Raw genomic sequence first — 12,664 nt, 5'->3', positions numbered from 1 at the left:
GTTGGGCCACTAGTTTTGACCACTTTGACATCCTCATCTTCATTCCCCAATGTACACCTCATTGAGATATGGCTAGAAATACCCCCCCAACCCCAAAGTGACGAACCATATTCTACAAGTTTCTCTCTCTCACACACACACACACACACACTCACAGCAGACGTATCTCTGACGATTACACGCTACGTGCCCCCACGTCAGCAGTGCGCCCAAAAAAATCTCTTAAGTTATTTATAAAATCTTTTTTTGTCCCGGAGTTAAAATAAAAAAGGGGGTCGCAGCAAAAAGGGAGAAGAGGGGCTGCTGAGGAGGGAGAAGTGAACGAAAGGAAAGCAGCCTCATTCTCATCCATCTCTCCTTCTCCTCTATTATTCATCAGCCTCTTCTCATCCCTCGTTCAGCATGCTGATGGAGGATAAAATAGGTCACCGAGGGATAGGCTGGTGCTCGCACAGTGACTGATGTCTTCCCTCACACATCGCGCACTCCTTCCCTGCATCCTTCGCTCCTCCTCCACCACCTCCTCCTCCTCTCCCTGTTCTTCCCCATCTTTCTTGTCTGCTCTACCTTCTCCGCTCTCTGACGCTGCTTCCCCGGCTCTCCATCCCCTCTCATCTTTTCATGATTTCTAAATACTGTCGTTCCTCAGCTCAACCTCCTTTCTCTTTCTCTCTTCCATCCTCCCTTTTGCTCGTTGTAGAGTAAAACTCAGACAAAGGACATGTGTTGCTGCTCGCTATCTGCAGGGGGCACACCGTACCATCATATTTATGGAGCTACTGTCTCACTGTAGTGAGAAGAGCACGGCCCGGTAATGACAAGTGGCGTGGAAAGAGACAACTTAGCTGGAACAGTGAAAAGGATGACGTGTGTACAGGTGGAAAGTTAAACCAGAGGAAACAGAAGTAAAACCAGATCACGCTTTTGCTTGAACTACTTCCAGGAGTACTTTTGTCTATGTTCCGCTCAAACCTCCAATAAAACATACGGTTATTAAAGCCTGCCTTTATTCACTTTATTAGGTCCGTTAGCACTGTCCTCCACCTGTGTGACTAACGTGTCCACCAGATGGTAACACATCCCATCTAGAAACACATTAATACATGGTACATCATGATACTGGATTATTTTAAAATAATCCTTGGAGAATTATCAGGTTGAAAATCAGAATTAAGACATAAAATTTGAAGGGCAAGCACATTGTGGGTTAATTTAATTTAATTTATTTCCTGCTTTTACTTGCTACATCCATTGCTCTGATGCATAATCAGACATTCATTTGCATTTTTCGACGATTCTGCACTTTGTATTACCACTGTTCTAATCTGTCCTCACCACACTGGGATCATTTATTTTATATATTTATATATATGAGACAGCTCATATATATAAATATATAAAGCTCAATGTTTTGGTTTTAGGGCCTGCAAATTGTCTGTTTTGGCAGCCAGGAACTAAATTTCCAATGAATGCTAACATTGCTTTGTATCCTCTGATAATATGTCGATGTTGTGTTTACAGCTTGTTCTGCTGACCCCGAGTGGGCAAAAAAATTATTGGATGCAGGTGTAAGTGTAGACAAGCTTTAGTTTTGGTACTTCTTGTGGTTTGCTACACAACTCTCTGAACTTTTGAAGAAATCTAAGATGCTTCCAAGTTAAAAAACCTGCTGTGACGTTAGTGATCGAGTGTGACCAGAAGCACACAATTTCAAGGATTCATGATCGAGCAGCAGTTTCTCTCTGTGCTTCATCTTACTACAATAAAGGAGGCAAGTTACAAAAACATCTGTCCGATTTCAGAATATGTGTGAACAAAGAATCATGTTATAGAGAAGGTGGACAACTGGCAGTATGCACAACCTCCAACGTGTCAGTCCTCACAAAACCAAAACCACATGCAAACTGGTCTCAAAACTGACAGCAGCAATATAATTAAGACATGTTAAACATTATATAGTGAGGTCAGAGGAGAGAGTCCTTTTATTTAAAATGAATGAAAACCGTTTGGCTGAATGGTTTACTCACAAATGGAAACAGTTCATCTGGTCTAAATTTGCATTACTGGATTATTTGCAGTACAGTTCAAATGACATGTTTTATAAAAGGTAATTACCAAAAACTTTTTACACACACACACAAACAGCACACTCACAGTCACTCAGACAGGTTGGCGTATCCCACTACTGGTCTTCATAGAAGACTTTAGACATGGCGAGGGCGACCTTGGCGACCTTTTTGTCCTTGGCATCAGGGCCCATTTTGGCACGCGCCAGTTCTATCCAGTACTGCTCTGTACGGACCTGGTACTCCGTCATTGCCTCTCCATCCTGCACTGTGGGGTGCTCTTCTTCATCTGCAAACACAGAGTCAGGCAGAGAGGTTAATGTTGCTCATAACATTTTAAACACATCGAGGTCAAATTTACTGTAAACAGCTTCTAGCTGGTTTCCTGCCAAACATCAACTTTAATGGAGCCTATCTGCTCCTTATTTCCCATCAAATATATCTGTTGGGTTCAAGTGAACAGCCGTAGCTAAAGTTAGCCGTTAGCCAACTCCTCATGTTAAAGGAGAATTCTGGGTATTTCAGACTTACGGCTTACAAACGGTGGAGATGGAGTGTGGACCTCTACCACGCAAAAAGATACTATCAGTCACATGACAGCAAACGATCCAGTGTTTTTGGAGCATGGAGCCCAGAATAAACAGTAAACGTCATGAGAATAACCCCTCTAATACTGTAGGCTGAGGCTGAGGCTGAAACAACATTGATATGTGACAGTGAAAACCTGATAATGATAAATCAGCCAAAATTATTTTTTTAACATAAACACATAAAACACAGGTGCTACAAAAAACATTAAAAGTTTGGTTATATTCAGCTGCCCCTGTAACCCATTACAGTGTAGATCTACATGTACAACACCAAGACCCTGAAACTGAAGCAGCTAAATGGAATCCAGCCATCATTGATTCTGTATTGACATTCATGCTTTTCCTACTGTGACATGTTAAAGTGTCTGCTGTGAAGAAGGCCTATTGCCAGTCATTTCATAGTGTTCATTTCATTAACGAAAACTATGAGTAAATATGTTTGTCGACGACCTTTTTCTCCACCACTAAGACGAGATGATGACAAGATGACACCGACGTCATTAAATACTAATTGTGACAATACTGTGGAAAACATATTAACTCGTTTTCATATACTACTGAGAGCAATCATTTCTTTTCTTTTAATCTAGATGTGTTCAGAGTCACCGTTAAAAACAGAAATTGAGGATGCTGTCTGGGAATAGCGCAGAGGAAGATGCAGAGTGACCACAGGTGTGTTTTTATCATGTGACCTTGGAGGAAGGGAACCAAGATACGATTATATTCCATTTGACCACAGGAAACGCCTTAGGTTAGGAGATAATGGTGTTTTGCAAAGACAGGCACACAATAAGGTTTTCAGTAAGAGCGCTGATGGGTGCGGAGTAAAGATAGTATAACACTGTGTGTTTGAGTTCAGTTAGCTGCTCCCGGGATCAGCTCGATTTATTGTACTTTGTTGCAACAAATCTACACCATATCTACACCAGACTCAGAAGCTTGTTTGTATTTTTATTAAGAAACTCAGAGCCCCTGTGGAACAGGTGGGGTTTTTTTCCCAACCACAATATCTACATCCAATATTGTTGATGAAAAAGACAAGACGAAAATATGTGTGTGCGTGCGTCAGTCGGTGTGTAAATGTTGATTATGTGCGGTGGATGCTGATGTGAAACTGTAGCGGCGCAGATATGGGAAACACTGATGTTTCCGTTAGATTGCAGGTTTATTTAAAGCAGCAACAGGAGCTTCAGTCTAAAACTAGTGGGCTAACTAGCTAAAAGCCACACACCTGAGCAGGTAACTTACTAACTGATGGCGACATGAACATGCTGTGTTCATATGTCCTTCACATTCCCATCAAATGAATTTGATTTGATTTGCCATCAAAATTAATCTTGATGTTTTCCATAAACTGATCCCATCAGGCCACTAGAACAGACACTTTCTGCAAAGCTGCACACTTAATCATTCAACCCGTGTTATTTAATCACATAAGGTCAAATCTTATGTGAAATAAGTTTGACTACAACAACAAAAAATTATGCTGAAACATTCAATATAATCTGATGACTAAAAAAAGACTCAAATGTCAACAGTTTAGTTGACTTAAAAAGATGGTTCGAGAGGAGTTATGGTTTTCTTTGACTAAATAAAAACTGAAAAATGAACACAACCAGTCAGTTAGCCGGGCCACCACGTTTGATCCAGACTCAAATATCTCAATAACTATCAAATGGACTGACATTGACATTCACATGACCATGAGGCTGACATGTGTGGCGAAATAATCTCAACAACTACTGGATGGATTGTTGTGAAATTGGCTATGGAGAATCATGGTTGCTAAGGCCTAGAGGATGATCACTTTGGTGTCTTTTCATCTGGCACCATCATCAGGTTAACGTTACGGTTTGTCCAGTATACCTGCAAACCCACCAGCCTCAGCTGCACTTTGTGTTAAGTGCTAATTAGCGAATGTTAGCATGCTAACACACTAAACTGAGATGGCGTGTGGTGAACATTACACCTGTTTAACATCAGCATTTTAGCATTGTCTCTGTGATTATGTTAGCATGTTAATGTTAGCATTCAGATTAAAGCATTGCTGTGCCTGAGTAAGGCCTTCAAAATCTGTTAGCATGGTGGTAAACGCTTGTGATTTATACTGAGCAGAACATTTGCAGCAACAGAAAATGTGACTTATCTCATGGTGGAGTGGTTTCACAACCCAACTCAGACAAATGTTGCTGCAATTTCTTGTTCCTTACTGGCCAACATATAATTGGAATAAGCTTTCTTCTACGTTAGACAAGTCTAACGTCATGTCAGATTTCATATTAGAGATGATTTCACGCGTTTGGACGGTTGGTGTCCTGCATGCCAACATCTGTTTATTATCAAGCAAATCCTGATCGAGACACTGTGAGTCACATTAAAAGGTAAGGTTGAAAACAAACAGACAGGAACGGCTAAGACAGTGAAGAGGCAGAACAATCCCTTGCCTTCCTCATCCTCGCTTTCCTCTTCAGACTCGTCGTCCTCTTCCTCCCCGTCTGCTCCTTTCGCCTCCTCCTCCTCATCGTCCTCTGACTCAGACTCTTCGAGCCACTCCTGTGTCTCTGTGGAGAAAGAATCATTAATCCAAATGAAACCTCACACCCTTCTCTCCCATCTTATCATCCTCCAACTGCTCTCCTGCGTCACGAGATATTCAGACAAGCCGAGGCATCGGGCTGCTGGCTGCTGAGCCGACACTGAAAACATTTCACCGCTTTTTTTTGTGTTACTTTGCTCACACGTTCTCGACATCTCGTCTTTACTCACTAGGATCCATTTCAACCAGAACCTCCCACTGGTCCATCTTGTGGAGGTCCAGGCAGTAGAAGTCGTTCAGGGTGAACTGGCGGTCGCCAACCTCGAACATCCCCCCGTACAGGAAGAGCTTGCCCTGACGTACTGTTGCCATAGCGCTGGACCTCTGGCAGGGCTCCACCAGGGGTGCCGAGGCTGAACGTGAAGAGATAAAAAAAAAAACATGTAATTGTCCAGCCGATGTACGCATTTTCTGTTTGTTCACATTTTAAATGGGTTCAGTGTGCAAACGTGCCATCGTCCTCCTCCTCTTCCTCCTCCTCCTCCTCCTCCTCTTCCTCCTGAGCTCCAGGGATCACTTCCTTGATGGTCATCACTGTGCCGTCCTCGGTGACAATCTCCTTGATGACCTCAGTGGGTGCTTGAGGTGCCGCCTCCTCCTCCTCCTCCTCCGCTTCCTCCAACTCCGCTCCACCCTTCTTGCCCCTCCGTCGTTTCTTCTTCTCTGACTTGTTTCCCTGGACAGACAGAAACAAAATGATAAACTCTGGTCGACAGCAATCCAAGCAGTTAAGCACCACTTCATATTGTAATGACTTGGTCACATGCCAGAGGCTCTAATCAGGACTTTGCTTAAGGGTGTCAATGGACAAATGATCAAGGTAAACTATCCAACATTACACACCTCAATAAAACAAAGTCAGGCGTACCTCATTCAACACTCAGTAATGACAGTCACTGTTTAAGGAGGGGCAAAAACGCCACCCTCTCATTCATTTGAGTGGAGCCAGTCCAGCAGCACAGCAGGAGTGCCAACTCAGGCGGCTCCATCAAATCACCACTTTGTTAGGTTGAAAGTTTACAGTCTGTTCACCCCAGCTTCACTGATGGGTGGAGTCAGAGGTGCGCTCCGTTGAGCCTGCAACCACACCCAGCAGTGATGTCACAGTGGACTGACACACCCTGGAGTTCAAACTTAGAGTAAAACCAGTGCAGGACAACAACAACAGGATTTTCAGGGGGTGTCAAGTTATAAATTAAACAGTTGGAAATCAGCACAGCATAGAAATTAGCATTCAGTCTAGGAAACTAACTGTAAGCATATTTATAGAACAAGGAATTGTAACCTCAAGAAAATGGAAATAATTGTTATTATATTCCTACAAATCTAGCAGCTGGGAGAACACACAGATTTACATTAGGGGTCATCAACTACATTTATTCAAGGGCCAGAACCTTAAAAAATGAAATAATCAAGTCTAATTAGCCTATGATTGATAACTACATACTTGAAAATCCACTCAGACCTCCACCAAGGAGGCAGTCAGTGCTCAGCACAAAACCCACAGTTCAACTACCAATTAATGAATCCTTATATTAACAAAAAACTCCACTTTGGAGCAGAGAGGGTGGAGTTGGAGAATAGTCTGACTAGGAATGGGTTGAATAGGTAACCTATGAATTACAGAATGTTTGGCTCATTCCAGACAAGCTAATCAATCACTCTCGGGACGGGCTGGGCCTCTTCCACTGGTGAGTATCATTAGATGTGCACATTTTCTGAACTGATTCATCTTCTGCGAGCTGGGAATAGGAGGGAAGCTTTGGCCAGCCGGATGGGGCTGCCAGCTGACGATCACTGATTTAGACTGACACAAACTACACACAGTGATGAAGATGCTCAAAGCAACAGCGTTCATGTGAGTCTAAAACCAATGCAGTGTTGTGTATTTTTCCTAAAATACATCCAAACACAGACACATGCATGCAGCGGGTCCACAGCCTTGTAGCTTACCCTGAGCAGGCCGGGGAACCAGCGGTTCTTCACTGTGTCATACAAATAGAGGTCATTATAGAAGTCTCCCTCCAGTGACTCCTCCTCTTCCTCATCACAAACCCCGCCAAACAGCACCGCCCGCCCTGCTGGGCCCACCGCCATAGAAAACCCAGAGCGAGGAGTCGGCTTGCTACCAGAGGGGTTAATCCTGGACCACGACCACTTCTCTGGAGGACAGAGGAACAATCAAGGCAAGTCGCGAAGAATATCAACGAGGATGTCAGCTGGATGATTTCTCTTCATGTTTATCACTTGTATTTTGTCACTAACAGCACGTTTGTTTGTACCTTGGCCATCTTTACCCTCTCGCTTCAGAAGAAACATGTCAGCGTGGATGGTCCCCTTCTCCACATCCTTCTTCACTCTCTGAATAAACACACACACAATTAGTAGGCAAACTCCAGATCTCACTCACACACACACACACACACACACACACACACACACACACACACACACACACACACACACACACACACACCACTTTAGAGTATCCCCCGTAGATGATGACACCTGTTCCGTCTGGTGTGGAGGTCATCTGACAGGCAGAGCGCGGGGAGGGGGCGGAGCCTGATGGAGTGAGGCGTGACCAGGAGAAGGTGTCCAGGGAGAATGAGTAGACATCATTGTAGTAGATAAAATCCCTACGAGGGGAGGAAGGGGAAGCAGGAGATGAAACAGCTGAAACTAAACCGAATACTGCTGTTTGGAGATCAGGCTGCTGATATGGCGACCTTGTGAGCAAACATTCTCATCCAGTCAAATGTCTGTTGAATGTAAGCCCAGTGGTCTCTGCCAACTAATCAGAGAAATCTGTGTCTTTAGCAGCTGAACGTTTCACAGTCTTCACCAGTTAGTTGCCAACTGTGTCTGTTTGCTGCTGGACAGGTAGAGCGGGTAGAGTGGACGCATCAGAGCTTTCGTACTGAAAACAGCTGCCTGCTGCACCTGCAAACAAGTGAACTAAACACTTGTTTGCAGGCGTGCAGGCCACGAGGCAGAACAATTAGCTGAAAGACAGTAAATGCTGTGTCAGGCTGAGAGGAGATCTGGTGATAATCCTCAGTGAGTTTGTCTCAGTGACCCTATTCATGGTGCACATAGTAATTTGGACCAATGTTAGCGCACGCATATTGACTGGTCCAGGTTTTAAGTTTCATATGTAGCTGGAGAGGTCATAGCTATTTTTTTTAATATCAACAATTTTATTTTATAAATTCTATACATATTTTGCCAGTCCATGTATGTCCCTATGACTAAATCCAACTTATTCAATTTGATGTATTGACTATAACAGATGAAACTTTGCTGATCACTGTGGGATAAAATTGGTTTCTTGCAGCACTGAAATGAGCAGGATTTGGAAGAGGCTGTCACAAAATTACAGGTATCAAGGAAGTAATGATGTAATGAAGCACACGATTACCAGCCCTCCGTCTCCTCCATTACAGACATACAGTCCCTGTGTATTATTCAGTAACCTTCTACCTACCTGGTGGTCTCATGGAAACCTCCAAACACAAGCAGCTGTTTCTTGCTGAGGACCATCCGGTGGCCGCTGCGCCCTGATGGACCACCAGGCACCCTGTAAAAACACAAAAACCATCAACACCTGGACTGATTAGGCTTACAGGATAGGATGAACTCATTCAGAACAAAACAGTATTTCTGGTCACTCTGTACTCACACAATCAATCATTACTTCCATTTATTCAGCCTTCCATTCATCATTACACCTATTTTTATGGCCCTCTGCACATACTTGATGTTCTCCCAGGTGTGTGTAGCCAGATGCAGCACCCAAAGGTCCTTGTAGTGGTAGAACTGTTCCCCGTTTGGAGAAGCAAACTCTCCCCCAAACACCCAGAGTTGACCCCCACCCTGGGGAACTACCACTGCCTGAGGGGGAGGAGGAGGAGTGAGACAAAGGGGAGGAACAAGGAGGAGCAGGCTGCATAAATAGAGTGAGATAAGGAGGTTTGATGCCCTCAGATTTAATTGGTTTTCTTGCAACAGGCCATCAGCCGAGATGACATTGCTGATAAGTTTCAAAGTTCGCCATGATCTGCGCTACAGCTGTCTGCCCCCTTGTGGTTTATATGAAGAATCACATATTTGATCACAGATGTCCAGGTAAAATGATGCTACTGTGTAGCAGATGTAGCATTACCAGAGTCAATCAAATATAGATGTAAACTCATTATGAACACCTGCAATTAGTCAGCTGACCTTTGTTTATTTGGAAGTGGTACTACAAATCAAATACTGTCATGGAAAGCTGAGAATTTACACATGCAGAAGGGCCTAGAGAGGAAAATGTGGTGTTTGCTGGCTGCTGGTTTGCAAGACACCACTGCGATGATTTGATCAGAAATGTTAACAGAATCATAAGGATCCTGTTCTAGGTGTACCTGGTGAGAGCAGCGTGGGGGAGGAGGGTTAGGGATCTCTGATTTCACCCAGCAGTTCTTCTTGATGTTGTAGAAAAACAAATCGTTGTAAAGGTACGTCTGCAAAAAAGGCAACAACAGCGTTTTAATATAAGAATTTATTCAGTGGAATTTCACCTGTAACATACTGACAAAACAGGGAATAGAGGAAAACACGTGCATCAAAGCTCATGAGCTTCATATAAAGTTTGCACAGTGTGAAGGATTATGAAACGTTTACTAAACAAATCTCAGTTGACCAGTCGTTTACATTCAGAATAAAGATGGCTTCTACTTTGTAGCAGCTGCTATTAGTGCTGCAAAATCCAAACCAAGTGTGGGGCTTCCTCATGGACACTGATTAAATTTCACCATTTGAACCATCTAATTACCTTCTCATTCAGTCTTTCATCTTCAAAAGACATATTTGCATCTAAAGTGGCAAGTTTCATAAATGACTAATACAGAGAGGCACTGATTAATACAGAGAGTATCGTTTACCTTCTTTCCATTGAAGAACTCTCCTCCAAACAGGATGAGTTCATCTTTGTCAGGATGGGCAGAGAGAGACGCATTCAATCTGAAAACATAAAAAGAGATCAGAGACTAAGACAGGTACATCCTCCTGCCTCGGCTGACAGGAATGATTCATGTGTAATGTTACAAGCTCCTCCGAAAGAGCGTCTTAGCAAAGCTACAACAGTACGGTCTATGGGTGTCAAGGCTGAAATATCTCAACTTACTGCATGGATTGCCATGAAATTTGGTACATTTATGTCTCCTTCAGGATGATCTGTTGTCAATTTGTGATTCCCTGAACCTTCATTTGGCACCATCATTGGGTCAAAATTATAATTTGTCCAATTTATCACCAAATACCTCCAAAGCTAATGTAGATGTTGTGCCATCACTGATGTACACAGTTTAATATAAGATAACGTTTTATGATTGATGCTTTTTGTTGGGTTCTGTGTTTTACTTTGCTGCAAGAGAAATTTACCAGCAGGGACAATAGAGCTGAAGAGAGTAAAGTGCAGTCTTTCACCTTGGTGATGGAGGTGGACATGTTGTCTCTACAACTTGGGTCTTCTTTGCATCCAGATTCTGAAACTCAGCAATCAGAGCTTCCAAATCCTCCTGTGGCCAATGTAAAAAAAAGTGCAGCAGGGAATGAGTGTGAGGCAAAGCACACAAGTTTCAGGCCTGTATCAGGAAGTCGTGGCTAGTTAAAGGCTAAAGTTAAGAGATACATTTATAGCATTCTTTAAAAAATATTGAACAGGTTGTTTCCTTGATATTTATAGGTAGAGTGTGTTCCAGAACTTTAAGGCGTAATGGACAAAGGCTACATCCTCAATTTTCTTTCGACTGTTGCTGGAAACCTCCAGTAGACCAGCAGCAGATGATGTGGGAGTTTGCAATGCACCTTGATCCTAGTCCAAGACAGGCTTTGTATACAAGAAGCAGCTGACCTGAAAATCAATTCTGAAGCCATTGCAGAGCAGCTGAAACTGGACTGATGTGCTCTCTCTTGGTTCTGGTTAATAGCTGCAGAGTTCAGAATGAGCTGAAGTCTCTCAGTGTTTTTTTTCTGGTGGCCAGTAAATAGTCTTACAGAAATTGAGTCAGCTTATAATAAAGGCATCAGTTTTTCAGCATCTTTTTGATCTATAAATGGTCGTACTAAGTTTTCATCACCTTGTTGATGTGGGACTTGAAGCTTAGATCTGAATAGAGGGTAACACCAAGACTTGTAACCTCAGATTTAATGCAGGGAGTTAATTTCTCCAGATTATCAAACAACATTTCTCTTTTTATTTTAGGGCCGAGTGGCAGGATTTCAGTTTTTTCCTCATTTAACTCATCCATTTATTTCTTGCTAAAAGACAGTTAGTGATGGAGTCTATAGCTGCAGCATCACTGGTTCCGCAAAGACGTACAGTTGTGTGTCATCTGCATAACTATGGAAACATACATTTTGCTCTCTAATGATGTCACCAAGTGACAGCATGTATAATGAGAACAGAAATGGATCAAGGCAGCTGCCTGCAACACCAAAACAGAAGTCATGTTTCTCTGACACATGATCTTCAGGACTGACGTCAAACTAAAGAAAGTAGAAGGATGTAAATGGATTTCAAAAATTAGCTAATGTTGTAAGTCCTGGTAATATTGCAGACAGTTGTATTGCCTAATTTAGTTCGAGTTGAATTTTAGTTCACACAAAACTGAACAGACCAATGGCGAGCTGAAAATCATTTTCATGACATATTAACAGTCATTTGTACAAAATTATTAGCTGTGTCCTCTTTGTGTGATATGAAAAGCACACATACTAAGGTACTGGACAGCATTCATTATTTGGTCCAGGCCGAGTGTTACCTCTTCTCGTTTGGACCTCTTCGAAACCTTTTTCTCCATTTTGGCGGCTGTCTTCTCGGCGCCCTTCACCTTCTTTTCTTTCTTGCCCTTTTTGCCCATGACTGCTGCGATGCACAGACAGACAGCGTTACAGTTCCCGGGGTTTTATCTCTTATTTTAAATGAAGTCGGTGTCACATGGAAATCCAAACAAACTCGCATGCCGAATGCAGATGCCTTTCCTTTGACAAGTACTTCCGGCAACAAACTGGACGTAAGCACAGTGCGGAAATGTAACAGCGCCCTCTGGCGCCTCGGAGGATCGAGAAAGACGTTCAACCTTTCATATGGCTGCGCTCCAGAGCAGGGGTGTAAGTACAGGCGGTGCAGGCAGTGTGGTTTGTCCCCTGAACAAACGTTCATGTCTTATCTCAAAGACAACGGTTATTTTCATGGTTGAATATTATCTACTTTGCACAAAGAGCAAACGAAAAACAGCAGAAAATGCTGAAATTTGCTCTTAAGTACTGGAAATGGTGAATGTTTTACTTCTTTGTAACATGTTTTTTTAAACCCGTTTCTCTATACCAGTTAAATTTTTCGAAACTCTCCACGTAGGCTGCACAGC

General features: G+C 42.8%; 1 protein-coding gene across 1 annotated transcript; it reads right to left on the bottom strand.

Annotated features, from left to right (window-relative positions):
* Nucleotides 1-1,077: 1,077 nt before the first annotated feature.
* On the bottom strand, nucleotides 1,078-12,260 carry klhdc4 (kelch domain containing 4). The gene is made up of 13 exons (XM_041939455.1): nucleotides 12,059-12,260; nucleotides 10,722-10,813; nucleotides 10,178-10,256; nucleotides 9,659-9,757; nucleotides 9,010-9,146; nucleotides 8,740-8,832; nucleotides 7,729-7,891; nucleotides 7,535-7,613; nucleotides 7,206-7,414; nucleotides 5,712-5,928; nucleotides 5,423-5,626; nucleotides 5,101-5,217; nucleotides 1,078-2,355 (listed from the first exon to the last, which is right to left on the bottom strand). Exons 1-13 carry the CDS (start codon nucleotides 12,155-12,157, stop codon nucleotides 2,183-2,185), a joined length of 1,761 nt encoding a protein of 586 aa, XP_041795389.1. The 5' UTR covers nucleotides 12,158-12,260; the 3' UTR covers nucleotides 1,078-2,182.
* Nucleotides 12,261-12,664: the final 404 nt, after the last annotated feature.

The sequence above is a fragment of the Chelmon rostratus genome, chromosome 6 (genome assembly GCF_017976325.1).
Source record: "Chelmon rostratus isolate fCheRos1 chromosome 6, fCheRos1.pri, whole genome shotgun sequence".
NCBI lineage: Eukaryota > Metazoa > Chordata > Actinopteri > Chaetodontiformes > Chaetodontidae > Chelmon > Chelmon rostratus.
This window is presented reverse-complemented; position numbering and strand designations above follow the sequence as displayed.